We start from the raw sequence: 15,920 nt of genomic DNA, 5'->3' as shown, positions 1-15,920 counted from the left end.
TCACAGAGAATCTGATCTAAAGTTCCTCCTCCCCCCCCCCCCGGAAAAAAACAAGTCTTGATTTCATCTATTTTTGTTACCTCACTCCCCCATACTTTGGTGATAAACCAACATTAGCAGCTTTTCTTCTTGCTGTACTAGGGTATCTGGAAAAGGACGGGGTCCCAGATTAATGTTTTCACAGGCTCAAGGATTTCCCACCCATGGAGCATGATTTTCTCAAATACCCCATCTCACAGCAGATCAAAATTGAGATGCAGCAGCAGGAAGAAAGGCAGGAAAACCATACTCTATGGATGGATATTCTTGCACTCGTGGGAAAAGGCTAGCTTAGATCCATTGCGGTATCTCTGTGCTTCATATTATCAGTTTTAACAAAACTGCACTGATCATGGGGATACAAAGGGCCCCACTTCTTTGGAACATCTGTTCAGGTCCCAGGTCTTAGCTTCTGATCAATACAACTCGATCATGGTAACCACACAGCAAACAAAATGGAGCTTTGGAACTGGGAAACAGAACTCTTTTATGATGCCCACAGCAGTGCTTCAAAACCATGCTTCTAATAATGAATTCCTGCGCAAGTTCCAACAAAGTTCTACAATGTATTCCAAAAGGCACCTTCAGCTACTTACATGTACATCTCTCAGTGCCACTTTCAGGATCATCAAAGAAATAGTGGGCAGCCAAGAATTTGTAACACCATAATTATAGAATCATAGAGTTGGAAGGGACCATACAGGCCATTTAGTCCAACCCCCGCTCAATGCAGGATTAGCCTAAAGCAGGGGTAGTCAACCTGTGGTCCTCCAGATGTTCATGGACTACAATTCCCATGAGACCCTGCCAGCAAATGGGAATTGTAGTCCATAAACATCTGGAGGACCACAGGTTGACTACCCCTGGCCTAAAGCATCCAGAATAAGTATCTGTCCAGCCACTGCTTAAAGACCACCCGTGAGGAAATGCTCACCACTTTCTTAGATGAGGGCAGTGAGCTGTTCCAGTTGGCAGAAGAGGATAGGACCTGCAGAAATGGCCTTAAACTATATGGAGAACTATACCAGCTAGATATCAGGGGGAAAATTCACAGTCAGAGTAGCTCAGCAATGCCCTCATCTAAGTGACATCCTTTCCAATACTTAAAGACAAGCAATCATGTCCCCCTCAACCTTCTCTTCTCCAGTCTGAACATTTCCAAGTCCCTCAGCTTTTCCTCATAGGGCTTGGCCCCCAGGCCCCAGATCATCCTTGTAGCTCTCCTCTGCACCCTTTCCATTTTGTCCACATCCTTTTTTGAAGTGAGGCCTCCAGAACTGCACAGTTCTCCAGGTGGGGCCTAACCAATGTGGAATACAGCAGGATTATGACTAAGAACCATCAAACACTGAAAACTGCCATGTTGCGCTATAAAGGACGAAGTAGATGGGGTAAACAGGGTGTTGTGCTGCCAAGCCTCACCTCAGTCCTCAGAACTGACCTGGCTGTCACTTTCACATTGTGACAAAGCAAGCACAGCACATTCCTTATATCTGACTGAAAGCCCAATACTAGTATAATGGCTCTGGATTGTAAGTGATGTGCTGAATTAAAATAAATTCTAAAACAGAAATATGTATTTATTTATTTATTTATTATATTTATATACCACCCTTCCCGAAGGCTCAGGGCGGTTTACATAAAACGTAGAAAACAATACAAGAAACAATCCATAATTTATAGATAACCATAACACTCATACTATCAACACTGATAATTGTAACAATGGTCACAGTGCAACTGGTCCAGGAGCAGAATGCATTGATGGATTTCTGGGAGGGAGGGAGGGAGCAGGGGCCCAGCAGATGTTGTTTATACCCAGTCTCAACCAAATGCCTGGCAGAAGAGCTCCCTGAAAGGGGTTAATTTTAGCTGAAGATCAGTGGGCAGTACTACATATTCTGGGTCAGCTATGATCTTTAACCGCTCCTGCGGTTATAAAATAAAGCCCTAAGGGCTATTGGGGAGGAGTTAGGGCAGGCTCTGTCCATGATAAAAACTCAGAGGGGCGAATCAGGAGCCGCAAAGCAGCTCCTGATTCATCCCTCCAAATGCCACTCAAGGGCCAAGCGGCCAATCGGGAGGCACACGAAGTGCCTTCCTATTGGCCCCTCACCAGGACAGACCAAAATTCCATTCACCCAGCCCAGTCTGGCTGCCAGTCTGATCCTGACCACTGCAGGGAGAGGAGGTCAGTAGGGCTGCCAAGGGGGATGAGAACAGAGGTTGTGCCAGCCCTTTTTGCCCCAAGACAATTGTATTTTGCCCCAAGGCAATTGTATTCTTGGATACAATGGGCATTGCCCCTAGTTAAGAATATTTGTTTTCTCAGTATTCCTTCCTTCATACCCTTCCATCCATGATCCATCCATCTCTCTTAATTTTATGTTCTTCCAAGCACATACAGGACCTTTCCTTAAAGTTAGGCAATATGCATGAATTTACCCACCCGCTAAACAACCATAACTCTTGAATTAAGCACAACAAAATCAAAGTACAGTGGCACCTTTAAGACCAACAAAGATTTATTCAAGGCGTGAGCTTTCGAGTGCAAGCACTCTTCCTCAGACTATTGAATTAAGATATTCATTTCTCACAACCTCAAACTGGGGCAATGACACTCCATTCACCTTGGTACAATTCTTTTTAATGTATTCCCTAGTAATAAGTAAACTGACATGTTTCAAAAAAGTGTGAGCCAGTTTTGTGAGAATATTTAATCTTCAGTCATTCTCTCAGGGTTCATTTCTGAATCCACTGTTCCACTCTTCCAACAGTGTGGCAGTTAATAAGATATACTACTTCAATGAAGAATTCACCATGTATTCAAATTCTTATTCTTTTTGAGACCTACATTCAGGAGTGACTATCGGCTTTCAGTAATCATTTCACCAGTGCCTGACTCTTCTTTTAGCACCATGCATATTGTCAAAAGCATTGACAGCTTTCCCTTCTTCCACCTGTTATTTTATCTTATTCATATGCTGTTAATTTTCAGCAAAGAAGAACTGAACTGAAGTTTCCTGCTACAGGGGTAACAATTCAAAATCGAAGCAGCACATAGCTCACCTGGCTCAGAATCTCCTTTCCACTGTCCATTTCATGTGAGGGGCACAGTCTGACAGTACTACAGCAAACACTATGGATTTGAAGCCTCCCTGTTATGAATGGGACCTTCTTCTCAAGTAAGGGATTCTCCATTTGAAGATTTAGGTACCATTCATTTTCCACTGATGTCAGAGAATGGTGCTCTCAATATAAAAGGAATGCTGGGAACCATGGGACCCATGTGGACAAAAGGCATACAGGACAGGGGTTGCAGTAAGAAGAAGAATCAAGCAATATTGAGTATAAAAGTTAGTAGGATCCAACTTTCATGGAAATATTATAACAGGTACAACATAACGTAGCCTACTCTACTTTTAAAGGGACATTACAGTAGGCAAGCTGGGATCAAACGTATTCCATCTCTAGACCAACATCCTATTTTCAGCAAGGACAGTCCAATGCCACAGGGAAGGTCAAGAGCAGAGCCCATCATGGGCAACAGCCCTCACCTGCTAACTTCTAGCACTTATGGGGTTTTTTTCTTAATGTGTAAATCTGCATTTGCTTATCTCAGTTGCTCTTTTTTAAAAAAAAATAATATTATTTGCAGCTTCAGCGAGTTCACACTTCATCTCCTCTCACACCTCATTTGGCATTTTTGTCCTCTGTGCTTTTTGGCAATGCAAACTACTCCCTAGTTACTACTTGTAGAGCTCCTTCCAACACACTCCAAATTACTCCCAAAGGAATGAGGGAATTCTTTCATGCATTGGAAGCGTGAAATCTGAACTCAGAAAGAAGCAGCTGGTGATCTGAGTCAATAAATGCACCTGGCAGACTTTTGCAAAGTCACTATCTTGGGCTTCCTATACTGGCATAAGAAATCAGCCAAAGGGAGCCTCCTGAGCCACATCTAGCCACGGATGGCTTTTCCTACCCCCCCCCCACCCGCTTGGGCCAATGTTACCAGCCTAACACCAGATCAATGGAAAGAAAGAGGCTAGAATACCAAGTGTTGATATCTTCATGTGTGGGATGTTGAGACTTTGAGACATCTTTTTCTCAAAGTGGCCTTCCAGAAAAAGTACTTGCCCCTAATTTAAAGGGCTGTATTTGTTTGTTTAACTCATTAGTAATCAATCTTTTAAAAATGACATGTTGATTACAGGTGAAAATCAGTAAGTGTGGATGTTCTTTTAACTCTCCTCTTATTCCCACACATTATTATTTAATATTAATTACATTCTTTATTATCATCACATGCTTCATGAAGACTAGAAAGCTGGAATTGACAGGATTCAGCCCACACCTCCATAGAAAAGCCTACAGTATATTGCTGGCCCTCCAGTGGAACTAGCCACTGTGTGAGACAGGATGGACCCCTGGATTGATCTAGCAGGGTTCTACTTTATTCAGACTACAAGCTTTTACCCATACTAATCCGTGTTCTGCTGTGACTGTGGGGTGAAACTTCTAATGTTGGTTTCTCATTGCATTTTTTATTGTTAATGTTAAAATGACATTTACTTCTGTGGCATCAGAATTCACATACATTACAGTTATAGCCCTTGACAATATCCTCAGATTTAGGTGCTACAGCACCAAAAGACACATGCAGCGTAACAACTTCAACTTGAGGTCCATCAACCCTACTCCTCCTCTTGCTCCTTTGCTTTATTTTGCCAATTTATTCATAACTCTTAGATTGATATGCTTTTAGGAAACATGGGTCTGGGGAAAATCATTGAGACTAAAGGTAAAGGTGTAAAAGCAGATTTGGGTGTTGCTTTTTCCCTTTATTCATACCTTATTGAGATAGACAAGATAGAAAGGGGATATCTTCAGAATATGAAATTTAAGCCAATTTGAATTTCAGTCTCATGACACTTCAAACGCTGTGTGGGTGGACTCTTATTTTAAACTCTTCTACACTCATGTCCTCAGAGAATAAGCAAAGCATAGTATCAACGGTAGCATCCCTCAAGCTGTTTAAAATAAAGATCCTTCCAATAGATTTGCAGAACAGAAGAAGTCAAGACTTAAGGATGAGAATGTTATTTTGCTGGATCTCAGCAATGCAGTATTTCAGTCAGATTACTGTCCATAATATTTTGCAATATTAGCACGAAAAACACTTTATAGGTCACATACTTTTAGGTATGTTAACAGACTCAAAAGCACCTGTTATTTTAACCCAGAGGCAGAATATAACATAGATTTTCCTTAGAATAGTAAAGTTCTGTTGTAAAGAAACGGGTTTTTGTCACAATTGATTTCCCATTGTGAGAAGTATCAAACTCAACACCCTATTAGGACCGGCAATATGTAATTGAATGGAGAGGTATGGTCACTGGCACACAGAAGAAATCTACATAGCTGCAACTGCATTGTGAGTAACCGTAACAGATTTTCCAGCTCCTCATGGGAACATTGCAAATTCCAATCTCTTATGTATGAGTAAATTTCTTGTGGCTGTAGCAACTACTTTGAATTCAGTATGCCAGGCATTTTTGCTAAGGATTGGAAATCAGGGAACATACAATGCAATAGTGATAGAATTTTCACCACACAACGTACCCTAAGATTACCTGGTTTTCAGGTAAATGCACTCTATTTGTCTCCCTGCACATTTTTGCTTTCATTATTTAAATGTGGCATACTAAAATTTCCTGTCATGATTTTAATGGGGGGAGGGATTAAGCCTCATTGTTTTCATTTTCAACATTTTCAACAAAATGTTTCGTTCTGTAGGGGAGGAAAGAATTACAAAGAGATATTTCAGGCTCTTTTGAGGCTCTTAAGCAACTGGAAACTTTCATGAGAAGAAAAATGTAATTAAAATTTCTTAAGTGACTCAGCAACAATATGAAAATACTAGAAGTATTTAATAGCTTTTCAAGAGAAAAGTTAAGAAAAACTGTAGGAAGACAACAGCATACTCCAGAACCAATTTGTGAGGTAGGAAATTCAAATGTTATGAAATGTTATAGCCACAGGTTCTATGCTGCTAGGGGGAAAAATTTTTTTTGTTATAGCAGACTTTGTCGTGAAATTTCTAAAATATTAGCATGCCAGTCATTCACATATGAAGTTTTTTTTCCCTACCTAACAAACAGTCATTTGAAATGCTAAAGCAAAAATTCTGGTTCTTATGTTACAGCAGCATCCATCCCCTTGATTTAGTTCATCCTCTTCCAAAATACTTTTTTTGGGGTTGGCTTCAAAAATTATAAGAATGGGACATAAATGTATTTAAATATAGCCTTACACAATTATGAAACGGCATGAGCCAGGCAAAGTTTTATTAAGTCACTTTGGTTTCAACCAGATAAATTTAATCATGTGCAATCATAAACATATTTACTCCAGTGTAAGCCTGCTAAAATCAATGAGCTTAGACTGGAATAACCGTTTTTAGGGTTGCAGTGTAAATCTATTGAGCTCGACACCCCTCCCCCCCAAATGATCACACGCAGCGAATAACTTTCATTCTAAAAGGGCTATACTTTTCTGGAGAGCAATTAGTATTTTCCTAGAATTGTAAACTAGTTTAAGAAAAGACTGACAACAGACAATATATACAGATCAATCAATGTAAGCTAGCAGTACTTACCTAGTATTATTTAGGAATATAATAAAATAATTTAATCAACAGAAATATTAAGTAGCAAAACATGTTGTTAATTCAGCCCATATTTATGCAATTCAGAAACAGAACAGTCAGTAGGGCAGGACACCTGACAGAAACTGAGTGCTCAAATTAGAGGGAAAGCCAGTTATGCCCCTAGAATGTGACATGGCTAAAAACACACACACAAAGAGAAAGATCTTGTCATTCAGCCACGCTCCACATGGAGCTAAGATATCACATTGTTATAAGTAGAAACGTTCAGAGCAGAAAAATTTATCAGGTTGTCTACTTTATTAAAAAACAGTAATATGTGGATTGAATGAAGAATATAAGGAATAAAGGCTAAAAAAAATATTTAACATGTTAATAAAAAATTGGGAAAAGGCAAGTATGATGGAGGGCTAACAGACCAAACTGGAAGAATGAAACCTTTACACAATAGGATAACTTGAATTGAGAAATAATTTGCCTCAAAGAGCGGGACGAAGCCAAAATGTTAATAATACCAAAATGAATCTAGATAGATGACAAAATACTCCTTCTGTACATGCATGATTGCTAAGTGGTCATAGTCAAGGCTCCTATTTGCAATTGCTTCTCCCAGGCAAGCTGAGAGTGCTCCACTTCCAGAAATAGAGCAGAACCCTGGAATGGCCCAGAGAAACCAGTAACGAGAACCTCGTTTGTATTCACCTCGGGCATTATGATTTTGTGCCTGAGACGGGGGTTAGACAATCAAGGACATATGACAAAAGAACTGGCATTGTACCTTTCAAACCACAATGTAATTGCATTAACACTTAGGATTACATCTGTAAAAGAAAACACTGCAAGCGATCCTTCCCTGCAACTCAAGGCATCCTTCTGCTGGCCAGTGGGGGCGGGGAGGGGGGACGACGACAAAACTCTTGTGTTGCTGAGTGTCAACCAAGCCCTGTAGGGGGCTGTAGAGTTCTACATTTGCATTCTGTGGCTGTTGCAGCACCCAGAGTGGAAAAGCGAAGGAAACTATGCTGTGGAGTTTCTAAAGCAGCGGCTGGCCTGTGCCTGCCAAAACAACAATGGGGGAGTTGGACCCTTCTAACTCCGCTGAAGTTAATCGGCTTAGAATGGTGTGATGCTGTTAGGATGGCATTGATAATCATGGCATTCTTCTACCAGGCCTATGGGTGAGACGAGGGCTGTTCAAAGCTTTACAGGCCTCCCTCCATCTCCTCCTTCTCAGCTCCCCCCCTCCCAATTTATTATGTCATCTCCATTAGGGGTAACCAGCAGAAGGAGTTAAGAGGGCATGGGGGCAGGGATGGGTTTTTTAAAATGTCTTTTAGTACTGCTTTATTGTGTATATGGTTGTATTACTGTGAACTGCCCCAAGTCCACATGGGGAGGGCAGTATAGAAATTTACTAATAATCACAACATGTCCGGGAAGGAATGTCCGAGAGGGGCGATATATAAATCCCTAAATAAAAAATAAATGTCTTTGCCCAGTACCTCTTATATTTTTAAAAAAACAAGCTTATTTCACACTGCACTAAACACATACCTAGATAGAGTAACGCTGAGCAAAGGCAGCTTCCTTTATGGCATCTTTATACGAGTCCACCTTGTTTGTCATTGAAACATACAAACACACATACCTGCATTGTTCTTCAAGCAAACATCAGAATGACTGAGCAATCCATTTCAACAACGGACTTCATTCCTTCTCTTTGCATTGCCCATATCAGTTATCTGAATGGGGGGGGGGATGCATTATATGAACTTTCAATTTTCTTTTTTAAACCATAATTTTTTTTCTTGCTTTTGGAACATCCACCGTGATATGTTCCATCTTAACAGGCCTTCTAACTCAGCATCCCTTGTGAAAATGCCTCAGTCTTTAAAAACAGCTATTGCAGAAGCAGATTCCATGAAGAATTTGTGCCATCCCCAAGACCATCATTCTGCCAGCCTTCTCAGTCTACACCATGTTATCCTCGATGCCTCAAAAAAAAAAAGAAGAAGAAGAACAAGCAGTACCTCGAAACTGCCTCCATTATCCTCCCATCCTAACTCCCAGACTGCCCTAACTCAGGCTATAATGCTCCCATAATTTGCAAATTTATGCCAACAGGAAGAAATGGGATACAGGTTGATGTATAATCATAGCATTATTATGGCTGCAATGTCATTCAGTAAAATTAACTTTAAAAAAACCTTTTGATCAATTAAAACAGTGCCCCTGATGAAAGACATTGGTGGGAGGTGCCAGCTTTTTAAAAAAATATTTTACTTCCTCTCCCATACAAAAAGACCTGCCATTTCAGAGAAGCACTTATTTATACCCTGCCCTTCTCCCTAAAGGCAATATCATTCTCCCCTCTTCTATTCTATCCTCATCACAACCCTGTAAGATCGGTTAGGCTGAGAGGCAGTGTCCGGCCCACAGTCACACAATAGTGCAGTCCCATTATTAACAGATGGCAAAGCAAGTGACAAAAATCACCAAAGATTTCCTTCATTACATGACAGTACGAATGAAAACCAGTGGCAAAGCAGAGAGGAGAGAAAAATAGTGTATAGCCTACTATATGTATAATTTCCTTCAATATTCCATTCATTGCACTGTAATGTGACTATTTCACCAGCCGCCTAGATAGTTTATGATGTAAGTTGTTACATTAGCTCCTACAAACATGCTCTAGACCAGTAGTTCTCAACCTGGGGGTCGAGACCCCTTTGGGGGTCGAATGACCCTTTCATAGGGGTTGCATCAGGGCAAGCAGCTTGGTCGGGGGGGGTGCCATCCACATAACAGCCTTGCGGGGTTGATTGAGATAGAGCGTTCGTCTGTCTGGAGCAGCAGAAAAGAACGATATTGGCATGGTGGGATAAGAGGCTGAATTGAACTGAGAAACCCTGGGGGGGAAAACAATTTGTATACAATCATGAACAACTGATCTTCATGCCATTGGTCATTTTTGGTTTAATTTCTGTGAAAGAATACTTGCATAATTTTATGGTTGGGGGGGTCACCACACAATGAGGAACTATATTAAAGGGTCACAGCATTAGGAAGGCCGAGAACCACTGTTTTAGGCGTTTACAGTGTTCGTGCTTTTGATTCTTATCTTTTCTAATTTCATAATTCAGAATATGTGGTGCCTCTGTCTTTGTAGAGACCAAACAGAAGGGTCACAATATAGGTTGACATCCTAACCATACCTTTTCAGAGTCTGCCCTGGTATGGCATTAGCTAAACAAGACATAAAACTCAAGGGATGGTTTTATGATCTCATACATGGAACAGACTAAAGTGAGAGACTAGAGATGAAGGTTATGGGAAACCATAAATGCTTCACCACCTTGGGAGATCATAAACCTGACTATAAGCAAATTAATAGAGTAAGCAGTAACAGTCCAGCAATAAAAGACTAGGAACTTGGTCAGACACACAGGAACAGAATTATAGAATAATAGAGTCGGAAGGAATTTCTCAGGTCATCTAGTCCAACCCTCTGCACTATGCAGGACACTCAAAAACCTATCAGTCATCCACTGTAATCTGCCACCCCCTTGAGCCTTCACAGAATCAGCCTCTCTGGCAGATGACTATCCAGCCTCTGTTTAAAAATTTCCAAAGACAGAGAACCCACTACCTCCCAAGGAAGCCTGTTCCAATGAGAACAATTTGGTCAGTCTCTGGTGTAATGAGGAAAATGGACCCTTGCCTGAGGATGCTCTGTTTTTTTCCCCTTTTTTAAGCCTTGGTTACCTCTAACCTCCTCAGGGCAGGAAGAAATGAAAATATTTTTAATCGTGGGGATGGTCAAACTTTAGAAACTGTTCTTTGCTTTTTCTGTTGTTATTACTAGGTAGTGACACCTCCAGGACCAGAGACATCATGGAATACGTTGTGCCATGTATGGATCAGAAAACATGATTAGTTCATCCAAATTTCTCAAAGGATTTTAACAGGCATTTAAAATGTAAGTCGATGTGAAAAGATCTATTAGCTAATAAAGCCACAGGAGCAAGGATGACACTTGTACAAATACATTTTCTTACAATTGCTGCACCTTCAAATTGCTTTCAAATGAAGTGAATTATCTCTAAAGGGTCTGGGAACTTGTAAAAGGCTTGAGCCGTGTGACCTTTTTAATCCATCCAATATTAGGCTCGTTAGTCATCAGGATAACAACCGTATTTTGCACATAACATACTGTTATCTGATAAACTAGAGAGACCCAGTACAATATCTAGAAGTCCAACAACATCAGCACCAAGATATATAACTGCCTCGGTATAGAAACCTCTCTTCTAATCCTTCTTAAACTCAACAAGACTGATTGGTTTTTATTATTCATGAATTAATTTTTAAGTCTTGGGCCAGCAGGGGAATTGAATCTATAACATTTCGCACAGATTGAAGTAAAGAAGCTTCAGGTCGACAGAAAAAGAACAGCTAGAAGAACAGCTGATTCTTTTATTCTTCAATCATCAATTAAAGAGTTTTTTAATTCTATATTCCCTAAATTATTTCATGAGAATTGAAGATAAAATGAAAGGGAGGGAGAGAAAAAAAGGGAGGATTGCAGATATTACAAACATTATCTTAAGGGTTTCTTTTAATGCAAACATCTCTGTCCTTAATCATAAGTTCCTTGGAGTCGAACAGAATTTACTATCCACAGGATTGCTTCCTCAAATATATATGTATTGAACACAAAAGTAATTGATCATGCTGTAACATTGTTTGTCCCTCAATGCAGATAAGTAACTTGAACTCTAAGGCAAATGGAAAAATGGACAGAGACTAACATTTTGGGGGCATGGTTCTTTCAGCATTATAATTCTCAGGATGAAAATTACAAAAATCAGAGAAAATAATTTGTTTGCTGTTGGCTTCATTAGAATTAAAAAGAGAAACTTTGGTATGATAAAGTACATTTAAAAGCAATCATTCTAAATGCTCTTTCCACCAGGAAGGATTGTGGGTATGAAAGATGCATATGCAGTTTTCCAAACCAACATAAATACTGAATGTACAGCATATTCACATAAACACACATATCCTTTTTTTAAAAAAACCCTCATGGTTTCTTTAAAGGTCAAAAATAAATCCAAACAAAATATCAAAAGTTTAAAAATTCTGGATTGATATCACCCTCAATCTTCTTATTTCATTCTTAACAAAAGTGAACTGTGATTTGTCAATGTTTTGCACTTGTGGCATCTCTTGATCTTCTTGCATTTGAACAGTATTTTTAAAACCTCCAGAAAACTTCTCAAGCAATGCTACCTACTCTCCATCTCTATTTACTGGATCCACCAGGAAACCATTCATGCCTCATATTTACACACTAAACCACACTGCATTTTGGTTGTATTTTACATACCCATCTTTTATTATCCACAGCCATTGGCTAACAGCCACATTTTAAGGGAGATTAAATTTAATCCTAGTCCTACAAACTGATATACTTTAAGATATACACATGCACAAATTGTACAGATACAGCTTTAACATGTACATCCACACAAGATGTAAATGGATACATATATATATATATATATATATATACGTACTTATTTTGTGAATAACCCACACTGATTTACTTATATCTTGATTCTCACATACATAGACTACTTGTAAGCATAGCCAATACAGGATCTCAGAGCAGATATTCACTGATATCAGTCTCTTGGTGTGTTACAAAGAATTACAGGTGTTACAAAAACTTATGAGTGTGGTTTTTAATAGCCTATGGTGGAAGGAAAGTACAAGAATAAACACACTTATTCGAATTTAAGCCATCTGCTGTAGTTTGGAAATGTAAATCAATATGCAAACATATCAGTCCCAACTGCTGTCATTCAAATGGGTACCTTTACACATGCTAAATAATGCAGTTTCAATCTACTTCAGTGACTGTTTGCAAGTGGATTTTTGCCATTTCACACAGTAAAACCTGGTTGCAAAGTGCATTGGAAGCTGATTGAAAGTGTGTTAGTGTGTGTGAAAGTGCCCTATGTCTTTCTCCAACCCTGAGGAAAGCCCCCTAAGGTGTTGAAGTAAACGCCCTTTAAAGAAAAATGCTATTAAGACATCAGATCAGGGAGCCTATCTTGGGATTACTTTCCAGGGCTGAAAGGCAGTTTGGACTGTAGCAACACATTTTTCCCTTTGCTTCTGGTCCCAGGTTAAACTGCACTGCAGACTACACTCAATTGTCCACCAATCACAACGCATAATAAGCCAGTTAGTTGCAGAGGGGTCTCTTCCCTTTGGATAACGCTTGGCTGCAAAAGAGACCTATATGCCAAATTGACTACTGAAGTGTGATAGTTAATGGGCATTAAGGTTTCAGGTTTCCCAGGAATGGCTGTTCAGCATCTTACAGCAGTACAAAATGCCCCTGCACCACCACCACCCAAGCTACCAAAAAACCCCAAATAGCATATAAATAGAAACACTTGAGAAGTTGAATGAAGCAGTAAGAGGAGAAGGTATGGGGGGGGGGGAATGCCCAGAAAGGAAGAATGTGCAGGGAAGTGGGTTACAAGCAGTACACTGAATGAAGATTCACTAAACTACCTGACATCATTCTCATGTATCAAACACCAGATGTGAACCCAGAAATCCAAAAACAAAGATATCATAACTCAGAAACCATTTTGTTTTCAAATTCTGAGGGTGAAAAAACAATCTAAAACAATTCCCCCCAGAAGTACAGCTAGTAACCACCTCATAAAAATGTGAATCCAAACTCTACAAATGAACCCTCTGCCCTACACTATCTACACACATGATAATCAGTTAAAACGATCAAGTATCGCTAACAGGGTTTAATGTAAATCTGCATTTCAAAAGGAAAAAACTTTTTTGTATTAAAAAACATCTTAGCCACCCAGTCGCAAAACTTATTTTTACATGCACTATCAGCTTTACAGTCCTACGAAGTATACTGGAGAAAGAAATCTACATACTTGATCTTGTGAGCACACTTAATAAGCGTTACAAAATTTATTTTAGAAATACACTGAGAAACTACTGAACATTGTGTTCAATACTCCTTGTAGCTTTACAAAGGGGAAACAACAGCTATCCTATGCAAAATCAAACCATAAAAGTAAGCTGCTTTAAAACATATTTCTGCTCAAGAAGACAGGAGGCAATGAAACCTCCAGAACTGTTCAAAGGCAGTGCCGCTTCTATAGGAAGGTGCTGTAAAGTTGAAGGACAAAAAGAGAAAAATAACAAAAGGATTTTTCAGAAAAGGAATCTCCCCCCTAAACAGTCACAGTTCAGCATAAGGTTCTTTAAAAACAGCTAAAGTATATATGGCAAACTTAGAAGAAACGTAAACTTAGAAGAAACGTAAGAGCATGCCTCCTTTGTTAATGTACAGGATGTTCCCAGCCAAAAGTCCCAAACACTGTTTAACCGTTACACTGTTGTAAGGCACAGATGCATATTTGAAAAGCATAGACAAATGGTGCTGCTTGTATAAGAAAGGAACATGGGGTAAGACACAAGGATCTGTCCAGAGTTCTGTGGTCTGCCTACAATCCTAACACAGAAGAGTTTTCCCTTCCTCCCAGCCACCCAACAAACATGATGTAATGAAATAATTATGGAGAAACCCTAGAAATCAACGCCTCACCGGCAATGCAGAATCGGACAAGACACGCCGCCTCTCTCTATGCTCAATCCATTCCCTTTCACGCTAAAAAACAAAACAAAAACAGCTTTGTCATGGCATGTTACTGCAACTTAAATACTGCATACATAAGGGAGCAGAAGAGAACCTCTAGCATGATGAAATTTGCATGTAAACCAAACGACAGCACCCCAGACATACGCACAATCAGAAGTTTGTGAATTTAGCATAAATGGGTTCTATTATTTTCAGAATAATCATGAGTTGCTTTTGCGATCTGCCTGTGGAAAATACAATGCCGTAGTTAACAGTCATGCCTTCTGGGGTGCCTGTGTACACCAAGCAGTTCACCAAACTAATAGTTAAAAGCATTTTATTTTCCATAACGGGAGAAATGAAATTATTTCTTTAAAAGCAACCAAAGCAAAGAGGGCAGTAGCAAAAGGAGCATGGTCATCACTGCAAGGCAGAAATCTAGAAGCAGCAATCATTCTCCGACAAAAATGCAGACAATAATGCAGCTGAAACACTTTGTGTATCTGACAAAGTGGGTTCTAGCTCATGAAAACTCATGCCACAATACATTTTCTAGGCTTTACGGTACCACAAGACTCTGTCAGATAGTTAAACAGCACATACCATTCCTGCATGACTTACACAGGGTCATATGTTGCGGAATGAAAGTTGCAGGTCCTTATTCCCTCAGAGTTTCTTTGCTAATTACATTTGCAATGAAAAATAACAATATATTAGTGGATCATGTGTTTCACTGCAGGCAGGCATAATTTCCTAACAGAATGTCAGCCACCTCTTGCAATGCAGTGCAGAAATGTTTTTCAACAGACGAAATTACCTGCGCCTCAGCTGAAAGTGTCACTTTGTAGGCAGCTTTTCTAATGGGAAGATGCGGGAAAGAGCTTAAGAGAGCACGCTACTACAACAAAGGTAGGAGAATGAACACTTAAGAACTTCTTGAAGCGACCTTTCCATAAGCAGAGAGGTTTTCTCTCCGTGCTAATTACAGTCAGTCACCAACAGTCTTGCAGTTTCATCCTGAACATGTAAAATACAGTGATTCCAATTTCATTTTTTAAGTACTTAAAAGAGGAAGAACTGGAGATTTTGTTGGGGTTACACGCTGTGAGTTTGGGTTATGTAGACATAGATGTACTTCTAAACAAATATCCGGTAACATAATTAATACCTTATAATGCCCTTGCCACTAATTACAATGGCAGTGTGAGACCCCTATGCTGTGTGTTTTGCACCTTACAGATGTACAAACTATTTGTATGTGTATATATATATATATATATATATATATATATATATATATATATATATATATATATATATATATATATATATACACACACACACACACATATACACACACATAAATGACACCAAACTCATTTTAAGATAGTAGAAGAGGCACCATTTAATTCTATAAGCAAAACAGTTCCTATGGGCATTTCTCTTCCCCAAAGCACAGAACAGAATATGCATATCAAGAACATGTTCAGCTTAACATGCTGTTGGCATTTCGTTCCCTAA

General features: G+C 39.5%; 1 protein-coding gene across 5 annotated transcripts in view; it reads right to left on the bottom strand.

The window, feature by feature from the left end:
* The window catches only part of ESRRB (estrogen related receptor beta), a 216,810-nt gene that overhangs the window by 118,251 nt on the left and 82,639 nt on the right, over nt 1-15,920 (bottom strand). For 2 of the 5 annotated variants that reach the window (XM_077323300.1, XM_077323302.1), the window contains exon 2: nt 14,367-14,429. The exons of the other annotated variants lie outside the window; for them this stretch is intronic. In XM_077323300.1, coding sequence (XP_077179415.1) covers nt 14,367-14,429 — 63 coding nt within the window. The remainder of the gene's footprint in view (nt 1-14,366; nt 14,430-15,920) is intronic. 5 annotated transcript variants of the gene reach the window in all.

Source organism: Paroedura picta, chromosome 2, assembly GCF_049243985.1.
Source record: "Paroedura picta isolate Pp20150507F chromosome 2, Ppicta_v3.0, whole genome shotgun sequence".
In the NCBI taxonomy this organism is placed as follows: domain Eukaryota; kingdom Metazoa; phylum Chordata; class Lepidosauria; order Squamata; family Gekkonidae; genus Paroedura; species Paroedura picta.
Note: the sequence above shows the minus strand (reverse complement) of the source record. Positions and strands in the feature narration are given on the sequence as shown.